Source organism: Diceros bicornis, chromosome 3 (assembly GCF_020826845.1).
Source record: "Diceros bicornis minor isolate mBicDic1 chromosome 3, mDicBic1.mat.cur, whole genome shotgun sequence".
Lineage (NCBI taxonomy): Eukaryota > Metazoa > Chordata > Mammalia > Perissodactyla > Rhinocerotidae > Diceros > Diceros bicornis.
In genome coordinates this window covers 15398559-15415543 of record NC_080742.1, presented here as the reverse complement: position 1 = coordinate 15415543, position 16985 = coordinate 15398559, and the positions used below count along the sequence as shown (strand labels likewise).

At 34.7% G+C, this 16985-nt stretch overlaps 1 protein-coding gene across 2 annotated transcripts in view; it reads right to left on the bottom strand.

The window, feature by feature from the left end:
* PTPN12 (protein tyrosine phosphatase non-receptor type 12) overlaps positions 1-16985 on the bottom strand; it is a 100089-nt gene that overhangs the window by 42692 nt on the left and 40412 nt on the right. For both annotated transcript variants that reach the window (XM_058524076.1, XM_058524086.1), the window contains exons 3-5: positions 8310-8386; positions 6566-6661; positions 3332-3370 (exon numbers count right to left, since the gene is read on the bottom strand). In XM_058524076.1, coding sequence (XP_058380059.1) covers positions 3332-3370; positions 6566-6661; positions 8310-8386 — 212 coding nt within the window. The remainder of the gene's footprint in view (positions 1-3331; positions 3371-6565; positions 6662-8309; positions 8387-16985) is intronic.

The window sequence follows — 16985 nt, the reverse complement described above, 5'->3', positions numbered from 1 at the left end:
GGTTTTCAGCATAGACTCCAAAGATGCTCCTCTAGAAAAGAAAAACTGCTTAAAAAAAAGTGCCTGGCACAAGGAAGTCCACGTAGTATAAAGGGTTGCTAGACAAGTTTTAATGCTTGTAAAATGACAATCTCTACAATATCTGGCTGAATTCTCGTTAAGTGTAGTGTAAAATCTGTGGCATACTGGAAAGAGCATTCTACTTGGTATCAGAAGAATTTTGCAAGTACTAATTTTACTGTTTTATTGACTTTTAGTTCCTTTATCTATAAAAATGAGAATAATAATCCGTCTCTTACATGATTCTTGCAAGTACTAAATAAGAGTATATTTCAAATGTTCTATTGATGGTAAAAACCCTATACAAGCATAATGTATTATTTAAACTCTCCACTTTTTATTTGAGATTACAGAAAGTGTAACCAGTTTTCCCTCTTACCTTTCAATTTTAAGCAAGTATAGAACTAGTAGGACATTCAATATCAAGCCCTATCATTTTAGAAAATTAGGTAAGTGAATGAAAGCCTAACTTTACAGAAGATACAGTGATTCTGATGCTAAGAAGTGATGCAATTTTGTCAAGACCCAATAAAATGAAAGGCTTTAAGTGACAATTCAGCTTAAAATAAACCTTTTGGCAGTAGTAAATCCATCAGTTCTTACTAAATTCTTATAGTTCCAAATATAATAAGTAGATTCATCATCTATAGGCTAGAATTAACTGCAAGTTGAAAATACTGCTCACAGAGCAACAAAGTAGAACTGTCTAGCATGTCAGTGTGGCTTAGTAAATACTACTAATATTTTGGAAGGCTTAAAACCACAAATCTCATTTCCCAGAACGTTATAGAAAAAGATAAAATTAATTAAATTATTTTTGAGGATTTTTTTTGTCTTCTACCTGTTAGTTTTAACATTTTGAAACAGACAGAAAAGAAGTTGTATAAACTAATAACAACTGATACCAAAAACTGTGTTAAACATTATACATGAATAATCTATAACATGTATCGTTCATTTTAGAGATGAAAAAACTGAAGCTCAGAGGGGACAGTTCACTGCACTGTGGTCAAAATGCGAGTCAAGCGTAGGTTTGTGTGATTTCATTATCTATGCTCTTTCCATTAGGTCACATTCTAAGTCAAGATCAAAGTCATGATTATTAAACAAATTCATAGGCCTTAACTCACTGACAATTTACTACCTACAAAACATTATGAATCACAAAATCTTTAGTTTTAAAAATTTTTGCACTCAATGAAACAATTTTTCATGAAGTACTATTACTGATAAACAAAATGTGAGCTTATTAATAGAATGAAAAGAGAAATAAATCCTAAACCTTAACAGTAACTTAAGAAAAATTAGGAGATTGAAATTTAAATTTCCTAATACAACTGATTAATAATATAGTCATGCATCCCTTAATGATGGGGTATAGATCCTGAGAAATGCATTGTTAGGCAATGTCGTTGTTGTGCTAACATCATAGAGTGTACTTACACAAACCTAGATGGTACAGCCTACTACACACCTAGGTTACATGGTACTAATCTTATGGTAGCACCATTGTACATGTGGTCCACTGTTGACCAAAACATCATTATGTGGTGCATGACTGTAATGATATTGAAATACATACAGAAGTCTCCCCTTATCGGTAGGAGATACATTCCAAGAACCCCAGTGGATGTCTGAAACTGCGGTTAGTGCTGAACCCTAAATATACACTATGTTTTTTCCTATACATATATACATACCTATGATAAAGTTTAATTTCTAAATAAGGCACAGTAACAGATTAACAACGATAGCTAGTAATAAAATAAAACAATTCTAACAATATACTATAATAAAAGTTACTGTAGATCTTAGCAATCTCAGCATACAATTTTTTTTCTTTCCTTATTAAGTCCAGAACTTTCACCTTTTCACTTAAAGGAAGCACTTGACGGTTTTTCTCTGGCATATCCAAAATCCCAGCATCACTACTCTTGCACTATGGGGCTATTACTAAGTAAAACAAGGGTTACTTGAACACAAGCACTGTGATACCACGACAGTTGATCTGATAATCGAGAGGGCTACTACGTGACTAACGGGTAGGTAGCATATACAGCATGGATATGCTGGACAAAGGGATGATTCACATCCTAGGTGGGACAGTGTGAGATTTCATCACACTACTCTGAATGGTGTGCAATTTAAAACTCATGAATTGTTTATTTCCGGAATTTTCCACTTAATATTTCTGGACTGCGGTTGACTGCAGTTAACTGAAACCATGAAAAGCAAAACCATGGATAAGAGGGGACTACTATACCGACAATACTTAAACAGATAATCACTTAATAATTTCTCAGTTTTCTAATATTAGACTATTCATTTTCTGTCCAAAATTACTTAATATTTCCAGTACTGGTAAAGAATGTGATTGGGAGGAATGATAAAAATTATTAGTTAAAATAAGGTTTTCCAATAATTTATATAATATCGCACATAACTGAAAGACATGATATCTTGCTTTACGCAATGTATCTTTTATTGAAAAAAATTTTAATAAGAATTTTTCTAACTTAAAATGATTTTACAACTTTAAAAACGATTTTTACGTTACTTAATAAACCACATTAGTACAAGGAAACTTCAAATCACTACATAATTTGTTTTGTAAGTTTGTGTGTCACGTTTATAGAAAGGCACACAAGTTTTATTTAATACCTAGTCTCTATAAATATATTATCACCTCCAACAATGAAGACTCAGGAACTGATGCTGTCAGAGATCACAAACGTTTTGAAACTAGTTTCATTCATACAGAGTATAAAAATACCAATGTCAAAAATTTCAGATTAAGGAATTTTCTTCTCTTTGAAGACAGTATAAATAAACAAAAAATGTATTTTCAGACAGACACATCAATATTCAAACTATGAATTGATGATAATTAATCAGAATTATTATATTTAACTCATTTTCACTGCTCAATTTTATTCCTATTTTTAAAATACCTCCGTAGTTCAGTCCATAAATATTGTTCTACTCACAACACCATTAAATATTTGAAGACTACTTAGCAACAATACAAAATCTATTAAAGTGTATCATAAAATGTACTTATGAAATGTTAAAAAAAAATTTATGTGCTTTACAGATTATTTTGTTACTTTTATCAAATAAAAGCAATAGCAGAACCCAAAAAAGAAAAGAAATGTCTGCTTTAACTATTAGGGCTCAGAATATAATAAAAGACTAGGAATATATACCTCTAGAAATGAAGTGATAAAAAGGATACTCTACAATTATTTTAAGTGTTAATAGGTATACATACCCTTCCCATCTCAAATTCTCGACAGGCCATGACAATGATCTAAAAAGAAGCAGGAGTGGGATAAGATGAAGAATATATCAGTTAAACACTTTTACTTTTTTAATAAAATATAAATTTCAAGAATTACGTTTTACTCTGAGCAAAAGTATACGTGGCCTGTCAAAAAAAAAAGTAGTTTTAGTATTAAGAGCATGAGTCAAAGAAATGATCAAGAGCACGCCTTCCAAACAAGCACTAACCATACAACGATAAATTAAATTGGCTTCAATTAACGTGATCTATTTGATTTGAATTAAATTTTATGAATCTTATAGATTTACTTCTGACTTTCGAAATGATATTAAAATATCACTTTTAGGATACAGCATACCTCAGAGATATTGTGGGTTCAGTTACAGACCACTGCAATAAAGCAAATATTGCAATAAAGCGAGTTACATGAATTTTTTGGTTTCCTAGTGCATACAAAAGTTATGTTTACATTACACTATAGTCTATTAAGTGTGCAACAGCATTATGTCTAAAAAAACAATGTACATACCTTAATTAAAAAATGCTTTATTGCTAAACAATGCTATTTGAGCCCTCAGCAAGTCATAATATTTTTGCTGGTGGAAATATTGATGGCTACTCACTGATCAGGGTGGTGGCTGCTGAAGGCTGGGGTGGCTGTGGCAATTTCTTAAAATAAGACAACAATGAAGTTTGCTGCATGGATTGACTCTTCGTTTCATGAATGATTTCTCTGTAGCATGTGATGCTATTTGACAGTATTTTACTCATGGCAGAACTTCTTTCAAAACTGGAGTGAATCCTCTCAAACTCTGCTGCTGCTTTATCAACAAAGTTTATGTCATATTCTAAATCCCCTGTTGTCATTTCCACAATCTTCATAGCACCCTCACCAGAAGGAGACTGCATCTCAATAAACCACTCTCTTTGCTCATCCATAAGAAGCAACGCCTCAATGGTTAAAGTTTTATCACAAGATTGCAGCAATTCAGTCATATCTTCATGCTCCACTTCTAATTCTAGTTCACTTGCTATTTCTACCACATCTGCAGTGACTTCTTCCACTAAAGTCTTGAACCCCTCAAAGTCATCTATGAGGGTTGGAATCAACTTCTTTCAAACTCCTGTTAATTTTGATATTTTGACCTCTGTTCATGAATCATAAATGTTCTTAATGACATCTGGAATGGAGAATCCTTTCCCGAAGGTTTTCAATTTACTTTGCCCAGATACATCAGAGGAATCACTATCTATGGCAGCTATAGCCTTACAAAACATATTTCTTAAATAATGAGACTTGAAATTCAAAATTACTCCTTGATCCATGGGCTGTAGAATGGATGCTGTGTTAGCAGGCATGAAAACATTATTAATCTCATTGTACATCTCCACCAGAGCTCTTGGATGACCAGATGCATTGTCACTGAGCAGTAATATTTTGAAAGGAGTCTTTTTTTCTGAGCAGTAGGTCTCAACAGTGGGCTTAAAATACTCAGTAAACCATGTTGTAAACAGATGTGCTATCATCCAGACCTTATTGTTTCATTTACAGAGCACAGGCAGAGTAGATTTAGCATAATTCTTAAGGGCCCCAGAATTTTTTGAATGGTAAATGAGCACTGGCTTCAACTTGAAGTCACAGCTGTATTAGCCCCTAACAAGAGAGTCAGCCTGTCCTCTGAAGCTTTGAAGCCAGGCACTGACTTCTCGCTAGCTATGAAAGTCCTAGATGGCTTCCAATATATGGCTGTTTGTCTATAATGAAAATCTACTGTTTAGTGTAGCCACCTTCATCAACGATCTTAGCTATCTTCTGGAGAACTTGCTGCAGCTTCTACATTACCACTTGCTACTACACCTTGCACTTTTATGTTATGGAGATGACTTCCTTCCTTAAACCTCATGAACCAACCTCTGCTGGCTTCAAAGGTTTCTTCTGCAGCTTCCTCACCCTCTCAGCCTTCATAGAATTGACCAGAGTTAGGGCCTTGCTCTGTACTAGGCTTTGGCTTAAGGGAATGGTTTGATCTTCTATCCAGATCACCAAAACTTTCTCCCTACCAGCAATAAGGCTGTTTTGCTCTCTGTTCATTCGTGTGTTCACAGGAGTAGCACTTTTAATTGCCTCTAAGAACTTATCCTTTGCATTCACAACCTGGCTAACTGTTTGGCTCAAGAGGTCTAGCTTTCCACCTATCTTGGCTTTCGATGCCTTCCTCATTAAGCTTAATCATTGCTAGCTTTTGATTTAAAGTGAGAGAGTGTGACTCTTCCTTTTACTTGAAGACTTAGAGGCCATTGTAAGGTTATTAATTGGCCTAATTTCAATATTGCTGTGTCTCAGGGAATAGTGAGGCCCAAGGAGAAGGAGAGAGACGGGGAACGGCTGGTTGGTAGAGCAGTCAGAACATACACAACATTTATCGATTAAGTTCACTGTCTCATATGGGCGCAGTTTGTGGAGTGCCAAAACAATTAGAATACTAACATCAAAGATCACTGATCACAGATCACCATAACAAATATAATAATAACGAAAAAGTTTGAAATATTGAGAGAATTACCAAAATGTGACACAGAGACAGGAAGTGCGCAAATGCTGTTGGAAAAATGGTGCCATTAGACTTCCTCAACACAAGGTTTCCGCAAATCTTCAATTTGTAAAAAACGCGTTATCAGTGGAGCGCAATAAAACGAGGTATGCCTGTATTTACCTTATCAAATAGCACTATTAAATATTTTAAATATATTTAATAAAATTGTCTAAAGGTTGAATGCATTTAACATTTTTAAACATAAAGGTTATTACATTTGCTTCCCCACTCCAACATTTTATAATGTTTCAAACACAGAGCAAAGTTGAAATAATTTTACAGTAAACACTATATAGCCCATATATATTCTGCCATTAACATTTCACTATACTTGTTTTATCACATAGCTATCTCCCTAAACATTCATCAATCCATCTTATTTGGTAGTTGTCTTATTAGTTACTGACTTAGGACAGGATTTAAAGTTATTATATACCCTCTTCTTAAAATATTTCAACTAGTTTGTGAGAATTTAATGAGACATCAGTTTCTCTCTTTTTAGTAAACATTAGCTATAATTAACATATCATTATGGCTAAAAAGACTTCTCATTCCTTATTCAGTAAAACATCCTATGTCATTACATGTAATACTTCTCAAAATGGATTATGAAAAGTAAATTACTTACTACAACATTGTACTCCCATATCATCCTCCAAAAATCTATTACTGTATTTGCCAAAGGTCCTTGAGTTGCCACATATGCTTTTGGCCCATAAACACCCTAAAATGGTTAAAAGGAAATTTCATATTTATTATGATTACCAAAAACATTTCCTTACCTAAAATTTAAGGTTTCAAATTTTATTAGTAATACTGCTGTTTTCACCTAAAGCATTTCCAAATAATTTTTCCTTTGTAGTACATAAAAGCATGACAAAATATATTCACTTTATTTTTGGTGAAATGTTATTACTTTTGTGTATTTTTTAGACATGGTACACAAAACTGGTAATTAAACCGTCTTATGCTAATTTAAAAATTATTATTTATTTAGGAATTAAAAACAGAAGCCCCAATACCTAGTCAACAAAGCTAACTGTAGCAGAAACATAAAAGCATGTTTTGATTCTAAAAACAATACTAAAACTAGCTAATAGTTCTTTCTTAGATTCTTCCATAGTTGCCTTCAATTATTTATTCAACTTAAAGTTTATTGAGCACCTACTATATACTACATGTTTCTAATAAAGCCAAGAATATGCCAAACAAGATAGTGTATTAAAATACTAAACCAGCACATAATTGAATCATACAATGAATCAGTGTTAAGTACAATTAAAAACTAGAACTTTTAAAAAACTTTCTTATAAAATAATATAAACATCAACAACATCTGAAACAGCAAACCATCTAAGTATTTTGTTTAACCTATTAGATTTGGGTTTTGCCATGACTGCAATCGCATTGACTTTGTTGAAGAAAGATCTTTTATTTGAAACCATGACTGTTCAATGCTGACAGAGATAATATTAATTTTACCACATAACTATTACCACCTTAATATCTGTCAACAAAATATTATATTAAAATATGTATAAATATCATATATAAAATAACTGAAATTATACTGTCATATAACCAGAAAAGTTCAAAAACACGGAATAACGGAAGTAGTTTTTTATTTAATCAAGTAGCAGTTTGAATCTATTCTCTATTGATAACTCTGTAAGAACTTGATTGCTTTTGATCAAAGAAGATCCCTAAAAAGTTATCTATATAAAGACTATATTTAATATTTGTATTTGGGTTGCCACATAAAACATAGTGACAATTGCCAAAAGTTTTTAATCTAAATCTTTATCTTTTAATTTTAAATCAATATTACCCAGTAATTCCAGCCCTGGTAATTTATCTTAAGAAAGTATTCAAAAAAGTAACAATGTTCATTGCAATATTATCATCAATAAAAATTGGAAACAACCTATATGGTTCAACAACAGGGAATGACCATGTATTTCTGTGTACATAAACTCAAAGGGACAATTGAGAAGATGATTTAGCAATAGGTAAAGTGTTTATAAGCTTTCGATGTAAAAGAAGAAACAAAATAAAAAACTTTATCTCCACTATCATAAACTAAGCAAAATTTTGATGAATAAGGAGGCTAGAAGGAAAGCACATAAAAAATGTGTCAAGGCTGTGATTTTATTTTTATTTCTTTTGCTGTTGGTATCATGTTTAGGCAATTTAAAAAATTTTAATGAAACTAATATGTAGGAAGACATAAAAAATGTGTCAAGGCTGTGATTTTATTTTTATTTCTTTTGCTGTTGGTATCATGTTTAGGCAATTTAAAAAATTTTTATGAAACTAATATGTAGGAAGACATTAAGTATGGCAGAGAAACACACTTTAAAGTTAATACATACCTTAATAAAATTTGCATTGATATAATCTGAATCTTGAGAAGGAGTCTTTAAAGTCAACTTAACTCGGCTGTGATCAACTACAAGGAAAAAAAAAGGATTTCATAAATTATGTCCTGTTTGCAGACAGGTGTTTTCTAAGGAACCATAAGTAAGATTAAATAAATAACTAAAAATATTACTTTAAAAAACAATCAAAATTGACTCTAGGTATCAGCAGTGTAATTTCTAACATTGTATTGATGGGAAATAAGTCTTTAAAACAAAAATCTGATGATGTCAAGCTGTGTTTTAAAGTCGCAATCGGGAGCCAGCCCAGTGGCACAAGTGGTTAAGTGCACGCGCTCTGCTGCAGCGACCCGGGGTTGGCAGGTTCAGATCCCGGGTGCACCGATGCACCGCCTGTCAAGCCTTGCCGTGGCGGCGTCCCATATAAAGTGGAGGAAGATGGGCACGATGTTAGCCCAAGGCCTGTCTTCCTCAGCAAAAAAAAGAGGAGGATTGGCAAATGTTAGCACAGGGCTGATCTTCCTCACAAAAAAAAAAAAAAAAAGAAAGAAAAGAAAAGAAAAAGTCGCAATCAGAATAATCTCAGGAGCTCTTTTAAAATACAAAAGATTTCCTGGGCATCATCCCAGATTTACTAGATAAGAGTCTGGGGTTTAAGTCGCTGCAGTTTTTAATAAGCATTCAACTACTGATACACAGGTTCATTTGCCAAAATTCTTATTAGGAATTCTAACTTTCATAGTTCACAAGAAATTATAAAAATTAAGTAAATTATGACAAATAAATGAATTAAGATGATGTATAAAAACTGTTCAATATAGCACTTGGCCAATAATACCTATTATTAGGTAATGTCCACTTAGGGTAAAAACCAATCTTTACAATGAAGTCCAAAATGTAAATCTTACTAATTTTGTAAAATTACATAGTTTTATTTTTTAAATAAAAGTATTATGTATAGGGCCGGCCCGGTGGCGCAAGCGGTTAAGTGCGCGCGCTCCGCTGCGGCGGCCCGGGGTTCGCTGGTTCGGATCCCGGGCGCGCACCGACGCACTGCTTGGTAAGCCATGCTGTGGCGGCGTCCCATATAAAGTGGAGGAAGATGGGCACAGATGTTAGCCCAGGGCCGTCTTCCTCAGCAAAAAAAAAAAAAAGAGGAGGATTGGCGGATGTTAGCTCAGGGCTGATCTCCTCACAAAAAAAAAAAAAAAAAAAAAAAAAAAAAAATTAAAAAAAAAAAAAGTATTATGTATATGATTTTTAAAAATTAGATCTTAAAGAAAGATGTAAAATGAAAAGTAATCTTCCCTTGTCCTTGAATTCCAGGGTTCTCTCTTTCCCAAAAAAGATACTAAGTTTCTTTTTTCCTTTGAAAAGTAATTTTTATATATATACCTACATAACTTTGAAAAACTACACAAATGCAAGCACACTATACATGTTGTTCTGTACCTTGTTACTTTTCAGTTAACAAGATACCCTGGAACTCCTCCCAAAGCAAATACACATCTGTCTTATTCTTTTTAAAGTTACATGGAATCCATTATATGATGTTTCATTATTTATTTAACCAGCTACATTACCGATGGGCCATTTTTTCCTATTAGAAACACTACCACAATGAACACTGCTGTACATGTATCTATTACCAGCATTGGTAGAGGATAAGTTCTTAGAGGAATTGCTACTTGCCTTCTAAAAAGTGTATAACAACTTACACAAGTGTTATTAGTAAAACTGACTGGGTGTTACCATACTTTTCAATAGCTGACACTATAAAAAGTAAAAAATCAGACTTGCATTTCTTAATTATGCAAATGGTTGCACATTTTCACAGTTATTGGTTATTCATATTTCTTTTACCATAAACCGCTTGTTTATATCCTTTGCTCATTTTAGCCATATGTCTATGTTTTCCTACTGATTTATATGAAATCTATGTAAAGAGAGAAAAATCAGCCCTTAGTGATAAGCAGTGCAGTTTTTTCCAGCTTGTGTTGATTTTTAAAAACTTTTTATTTAGAATTTTAGATTTACAGAAAAATTGCAAAAATAGTATAGAGAATTTCCATACATCCCTTACTCAGCTTCCCTTAATGTTAACATCTTACATAATCATAGCACAAGTTTCAAAAATAGAAAATTAACATTGTTACAATGCTATTAATTAAACAACTGAGTGTATACTAATATTATCAGTTTTTTAAAAAATATCTTTTTTCTCTTTCCAGGATTCCACATTACATTTAGTTACTATTTCTCCTTAGTCTCTTCCAATCTAAGAAGGTTCCTTTGATTGATCTTCTTTCTTATGGTTGGAATGAGGTTATGCATTTTGGGTAAGAACACCAGAGCATGATGATGTGCTCCTCTCAGTGAAAAGATACATCTTCAGGACGTCAGTATGTCATATTATCTGTGATGTTAACCTTGGTCCCTTGGTTAATATGGTGTTCGCTGGTGTCTTCACTGTAAAGTTACCATCTTTCCCTTTGTAGTTAATAAACATTTGGGGAAGATACTTTCTATGAAATCCTAAAATAGTAGGATTGCCTAATATTCATGGTCTCCAGATCAGAAAGGACCATAACATGTAACAGGGAAAATACCACTGTCATATTTCAGTCCTTTCTAATCCAGGGACAATGACTATTAAAGGCAATTAAAATACAAAAAGACAAATGCAGAAATGTTAATGGACATGAATAAACTTCTTAGCAAACTCCTAAAGGACAGCTAAAGAATAATTAATTTGCCAATGACCCAAATTTTATACATTATTACTAAGGCTCAGTTGTGCTGACATTATTATTTATTTTTGGTGAAATCTTCTTTGGAAATTTATAGGAAGAGATACGTAAGAAAGACATATAGCCTCCAGTTAAAATTATTTATCTCCTATGAAAAACTATATGCCAACAAATTGGACAATCTAGAAGAAATGGATAAATTCTTAGACTCATACAACCTCCCAAAACTGAACCAAAAAGAAATAGAGAATCTGAATACACCAATCACAAGTAAAAAGACCGAAACAGTAATCAAAAACCTCCCTCAAAATAAAAGTTCAGGACCAGATGGCTTCTCTGGAGAATTCTACCAAATATTCAAAGAAGATTTAATATCTTTCTTTCTCAAACTATTCCAAAAAATTGAGGAAGATGGAACACTTCCTAACACACTCTACAAGGCCAACATCACCCTGATCCCAAAGACAACACAAAGAAGGAAAATTACAGGCCCATATCCCTGATGAACATAGATACAAAAATCCTCAACAAAATGTTGGCTAACCGAATACAGCAATACGTTAAAAGGATCATACACCGTGATCAAGTGGGATTTATACCAGGGACACAGAGATAGTTCAACATCCGCAAATCAATCAGTGTGACAGACCACATTAACAAAACGAGGAATAAAAACCACATGATCACCTCAATAGACGCAGAGAAAGCATTTGACAAGATCCAACATCCATTTATGATAAAAACTCTCAATAAAATGAGTACAGAAGGAAAGCACCTCAACATAACAAAGGCCATATATGACAAACCCACAGCGAACATCATACTCAATGGGGAAAAATTGAAAGCCATCCCTCTGAGAACAGAAACAAGACTAGGGTGCCCACTCTCGCCACTCTTATTCAACATAGTAGTGGAGGTTTTGGCTGGAGCAATTAGGCAAGAAAAAGAAATAAAAGGAGTCTCAATAAGCAATGAAGAAGTGAAACTCCAGCTGTTTGCAGACGACATGATTTTACAGATAGAAAACCCTTAAGAATCCATCAGAAATCAGAATATAATCCCATTTACAATCACAACAAAAAGAATAAAATACATAGGAATAAATTAACCAAGGAAGTGAAAGACGTATACAATGAAAACTATAGGACATTATTGAAAGAAACCGATGATGACATAAAGAAAGGGAAAGATATTCCGTGCACATGGATTTGAAGAACAAACATAGTTAAAACGTCCATACTACCTAGAGCAATCTACAGATTCAATGCAATCCCAATCAGAATCCCAATAATATTCTTCACGGAAATAGAACAAAGAATCCTAAAATTCATATGGGGCCACAAAAGACCCAAATAGCTAAAGCAATCCTGAGAAAAAAGAACAAAGCTGGAGGCATCACAAATCGACTTCAAAATATACTACTATAATAATCAAAACAGCATGGTACTGGTACAAAAACACACACACAGATCAATGGAACAGAATTGAAAGCCCAGAAACAAAACCATACATCTACAGACAGCTAATCTTCGACAAAGGAGCTAAGAACATACAATGGAGAAAGGAAAGTCTCTTCAATAAATGGTGCTGGGAAAACTGGAGAGAGCCACATGCAAAAGAATGAAAGTAGACCATTATCTTTCACCATACACAAAAATTAACTCAAAATGGATCAACGACATGAAGGTAAGACATGAAACCATAAAGCTCCTAGAAGAAAATATAGGCAGTACACTCTTTGACATCAGCCTTAGAAGGATCTTTTCGAATACCATGTCTAATCAGCGAAGGAAAACAAAAGAAAAAATAAACTAGCGTGACTTCATCAGACTAAAGAGCTTCTGCAAGGCAAAGGAAACGAGGAACAAAACGAAAAGACAACACACCAACTGGGAGAAAATATTTGCAAATCATATATCTGACAAGGGGTTAATCTCCAAAATATATAAAGAACTCACACAACTGAGCAACAAACAAACAAACAAACAACCCAATCAAAAAACAGGCAGAGGATATGAACAAATATTTTTCCAAAGAAGATACACAGGCGGCCAATAGGCACATGAAAAGATGTTCAACATCACTAATCATCAGGGAAATGCAAATCAAAATCACACTTAAACTTTACATCCATTAGAATGGCTATAATCACCAAGACAAAAAAGAACAAATGTGGGAGAGCATGTGGAGAAAAGGGAACCCTCATACACTGCTGGTGGGAATGCAAACTGTTGCAGCCACTATGGAAAACAGTACAGAGATTTCTCAAAAAATTAAACATAGAAATACCATATGACCCAACTATCCCACTACTGGGTGTTTATCCAAAGAACGGGAAATTAACAATCCAAAGAGGCTTACCCACAACTATGTTCATTGCAGCATTATTCACTATAGCCAAAAAGTGGAAGTAACCCAAGTGCCCATCGACTGATGATTGGATAAAAAAGATGTGGTATACAGATACAATGGAATATTACTCAACATAAAAAAAAGGACAAAATCATCCCATTTGCAACAACATGGATGGACCTTGAGGGTATTATGTTAAGTGAAATAAGCCAGACAGAGAAAGACAAACACAGCATGATCTCACTCATATGTGGAAGATAAACTAACACACGGACAAAGAGAACAGTTTAGTGGTTATCAGAGGGGAAAGGGGTTGGGGGGTGGGTACAAGGGGTGAAGGGGCACATTTATATGGTGACTGACAAATAATAATGTACAACTGGGCCGGCCCCGTGGCTTAGCGGTTAAGTGCTCACTCTGCTGCTGGTGGCCCGGGTTCGGATCCCGGACGTGCACCGATGCACTGCTTCTCCGGCCATGCTGAGGCCGTGTCCCACATACAGCAACTAGAAGGATGTGCAGCTATGACATACAACTATCTACTGGGGCTTTGGGGGAAAAAATAAATAAAATTATAAAAAAAAAAAATAATAATAATGTACAACTGAAATCTCACAATGTTGTTTTTTTTGTGAGGAAGATCAGCCCTGAGCTAACATCCATGCCAATCCTCCTCTTTTTGCTGATGAAGACCGGCCCTGAGCTAACATCTATTGCCAATCCTCCTCCTTTTTTCCCCTTTTTCTCCCCAAAGCCCCAGTAGATAGTTGTATGTCATAGTTGCACATCCTTCTAGTTGCTGTATGTGGGACGCCGCCTCAGCACAGCTGGACAAGATGTGCATCAGTGCGCGCCCAGGATCCAAACCCGGGCTGCCAGTAGTGGAGTGCGTGCACTTAACTGCTAAGCGACGGCGCCAGCCCTGAAATTTCACAATGTTATAAACTATTACCACCTCAATAAAAAAAACGTTGCTTATAATAATTTTCATGGAACCATTAAAGAGTAGCAGCTATCTACCAAAATTATTTCTCTCTTTACCATGTTTCCAGGAAAGATAATGTTGACATGTTTATCAATGCTCTATTTCTTATTTCACTCCATTCTACACATCTTCTTTTAAACCATTTGGGATAAGGAAATAAACATACAAAAAACGCTATCCTTCTGGTTAATGAGAATAGAACATTCAGCAATTAGGATAATGATGGTTAAGTAACTGTGCGAAGCTTCCTCTCACCACGTTTGCCAGTGATAAGGGGTCTCAATTAATTACCCTTATTCATGTGGCATATTAGCCTCTGTTCAAAGTATCTCAAAGACAGAGACTTTGTACAGTTGTTGGTTTACCACTGGATCCTCAGTAAATGTTTCCAGGGAATGTGACTCCAAATGAGAACAAATGATAGTCACGACTGGTGTCAGGCTACTACATGCAAGCTGGGAATTTATTTTTTAATTTTCTATGATGGAAAATTTTATAGCATACACAAAAATATAAGAGTATAATGAGTCCCTATATATCCATTACCCAGTTTCAATAATTATCAACATTTCTGCCAATCTTATTTCATCTATCTCTAATACAACAGCTAGGGGCTGGTGAAAGCTAATTAAAATACACGATTTCTAAGTCCCATATTCTGCAGTAAGTTTGATTCAGTATGTTCAAGATGAGGCACAGAAATGGCTTTTTTAAACTCTAAAGCACAGGCAAATTTTGTAGTCACTGCTTTATACTATACAATCACAGTTGTTTATTAAGAATTTAAAAATCAATATTATGCTGCTTATGTAACACATCATCATGTGTATTTTAATATTCTTCATTAGTGCTCCTATTAAGCATAAATATGAGTAGAAAGAATTTAAAAATATCAAAGAAATGAAACAATCATTCCTCTCCATGGTTTTGCTGACTGCCTCTACAATCCCTCAAGAGTCCAACTCCAAACAGATGAAACCAATATTCGCTACACAAGAGGGTCTTTAAAGCAGCAATTCTTTCCCCCTAAACAAACATCAACAACCTATGGCAAAAAAAACAACAAAATATAAAACTGTCACCTCCAAGGAAACAGAAACCTCCTACTGACTAAATCCTAGGTCTGAGAAATGAAAGGATCTCCAAAATTAACATTAGAACTAGGCCAAGTACCCTGATCCATCACTTCTAAAGGCTAGCCAGCTCAGTTTTAGCCCTCTCAATGAAGCACAGGTCATCCTTGACACAAGAGTACCTAGAAGTTTTTTAATTCTCAGACCGGCCTCAGTGTTCTAGTATAAAATAAACCAAATCTCCAAGATAGCTCCAGAAAAACCTAACTGATATTTGAACAGTGATGAAACTACTTTTTTTTCCTTTTTTTTTTGTGAGGAAGATTAGCCCTGAGCTAACACCCGATGCCAATCCTCCTCTTTTTGCTGAGGAAGACTGGCCCTGGGCTAACATCCGTGCCCATCGTCCTCTACTTTATATGGGACGTCGCCACAGCATGGCTTGACAAACGGTGCGTTGGTGCACGCCCGGGATCCGAACCGGTGAACCCAATCTGCGAGCCCTGGGCCAAGGAAGCAGAGCACACGCACTTAACCATTATGCCACCAGGCAGGCCCCTGATGAAACTACTTTTAATGGATTGAAAGCAAGGATGTCTACTCTTGCCACTTCAAGCCAACAGTATACTAGAGGTTCTAGCCAAAGCAATAAGGCAAAAGAGACATTCAGAATGGAAAGGAAGTAGTAAAACTGTCATTATTTGCAGATGACATATTCTGTATGTAAAAAAATCCTAAAGGATCCACAAAAAAACTACTAAACTAATAAATAAGTTAAAAAAATCAATATACAAATATGAATTGTATTTCTTTTTTTTTTTTTTGTGAGGAGGACCAGCCCTGAGCTAACATCCAATGCCAATCCTCCTCTTTTTTTTTTTTGCTGAGGAAGACTGGCCCTGGGCTAACATCCATGCCCATCTTCCTCTATTTTATATGGGACGCCGCCACAGCATGGCTTAACAAGTGGTGCGTCGGTGCGCACCGGGGATCCGAACCGGCGAACCCCGGGCCGCCGCAGCGGAACGTGCGCACTTAACTGCTTGCACCACCGGGCCGGCCCCTGAATTGTATTTCTATATACTAGTAATAAAGAATTTGAAAATAATTCCATTCACAGTAGCATAAAGAATTGTTTTTTGAAAACCCAAATTCCAATTTTGTTTTTTTTGTGTGCCAACCATGTAACAATGTACAGTAAACGATTTACAAACATTTTTCTTTAGCATAGAGAATTTTTTTAAAAAAGTAATACAAGACTTGCACACTGAAAACCATAAAACATTGCTGAGAGAAAGTAAAGAAGATCTAAATAAAGGGAGAGAGACAGTCCATGTTCATAGATTGGAAAAGTTAATATGGTTTAAGATGGCAATTCTCCCCAAATTGATCTATAGATTCAGCGCAATCCTTATAAAAACCCCAGTAGACGTTTTGCAGAAATTGACAAACTGATTCTACAATTTATATGGAAATGCAAGGGACCCAAAAGAACCATACCAATTAAAAA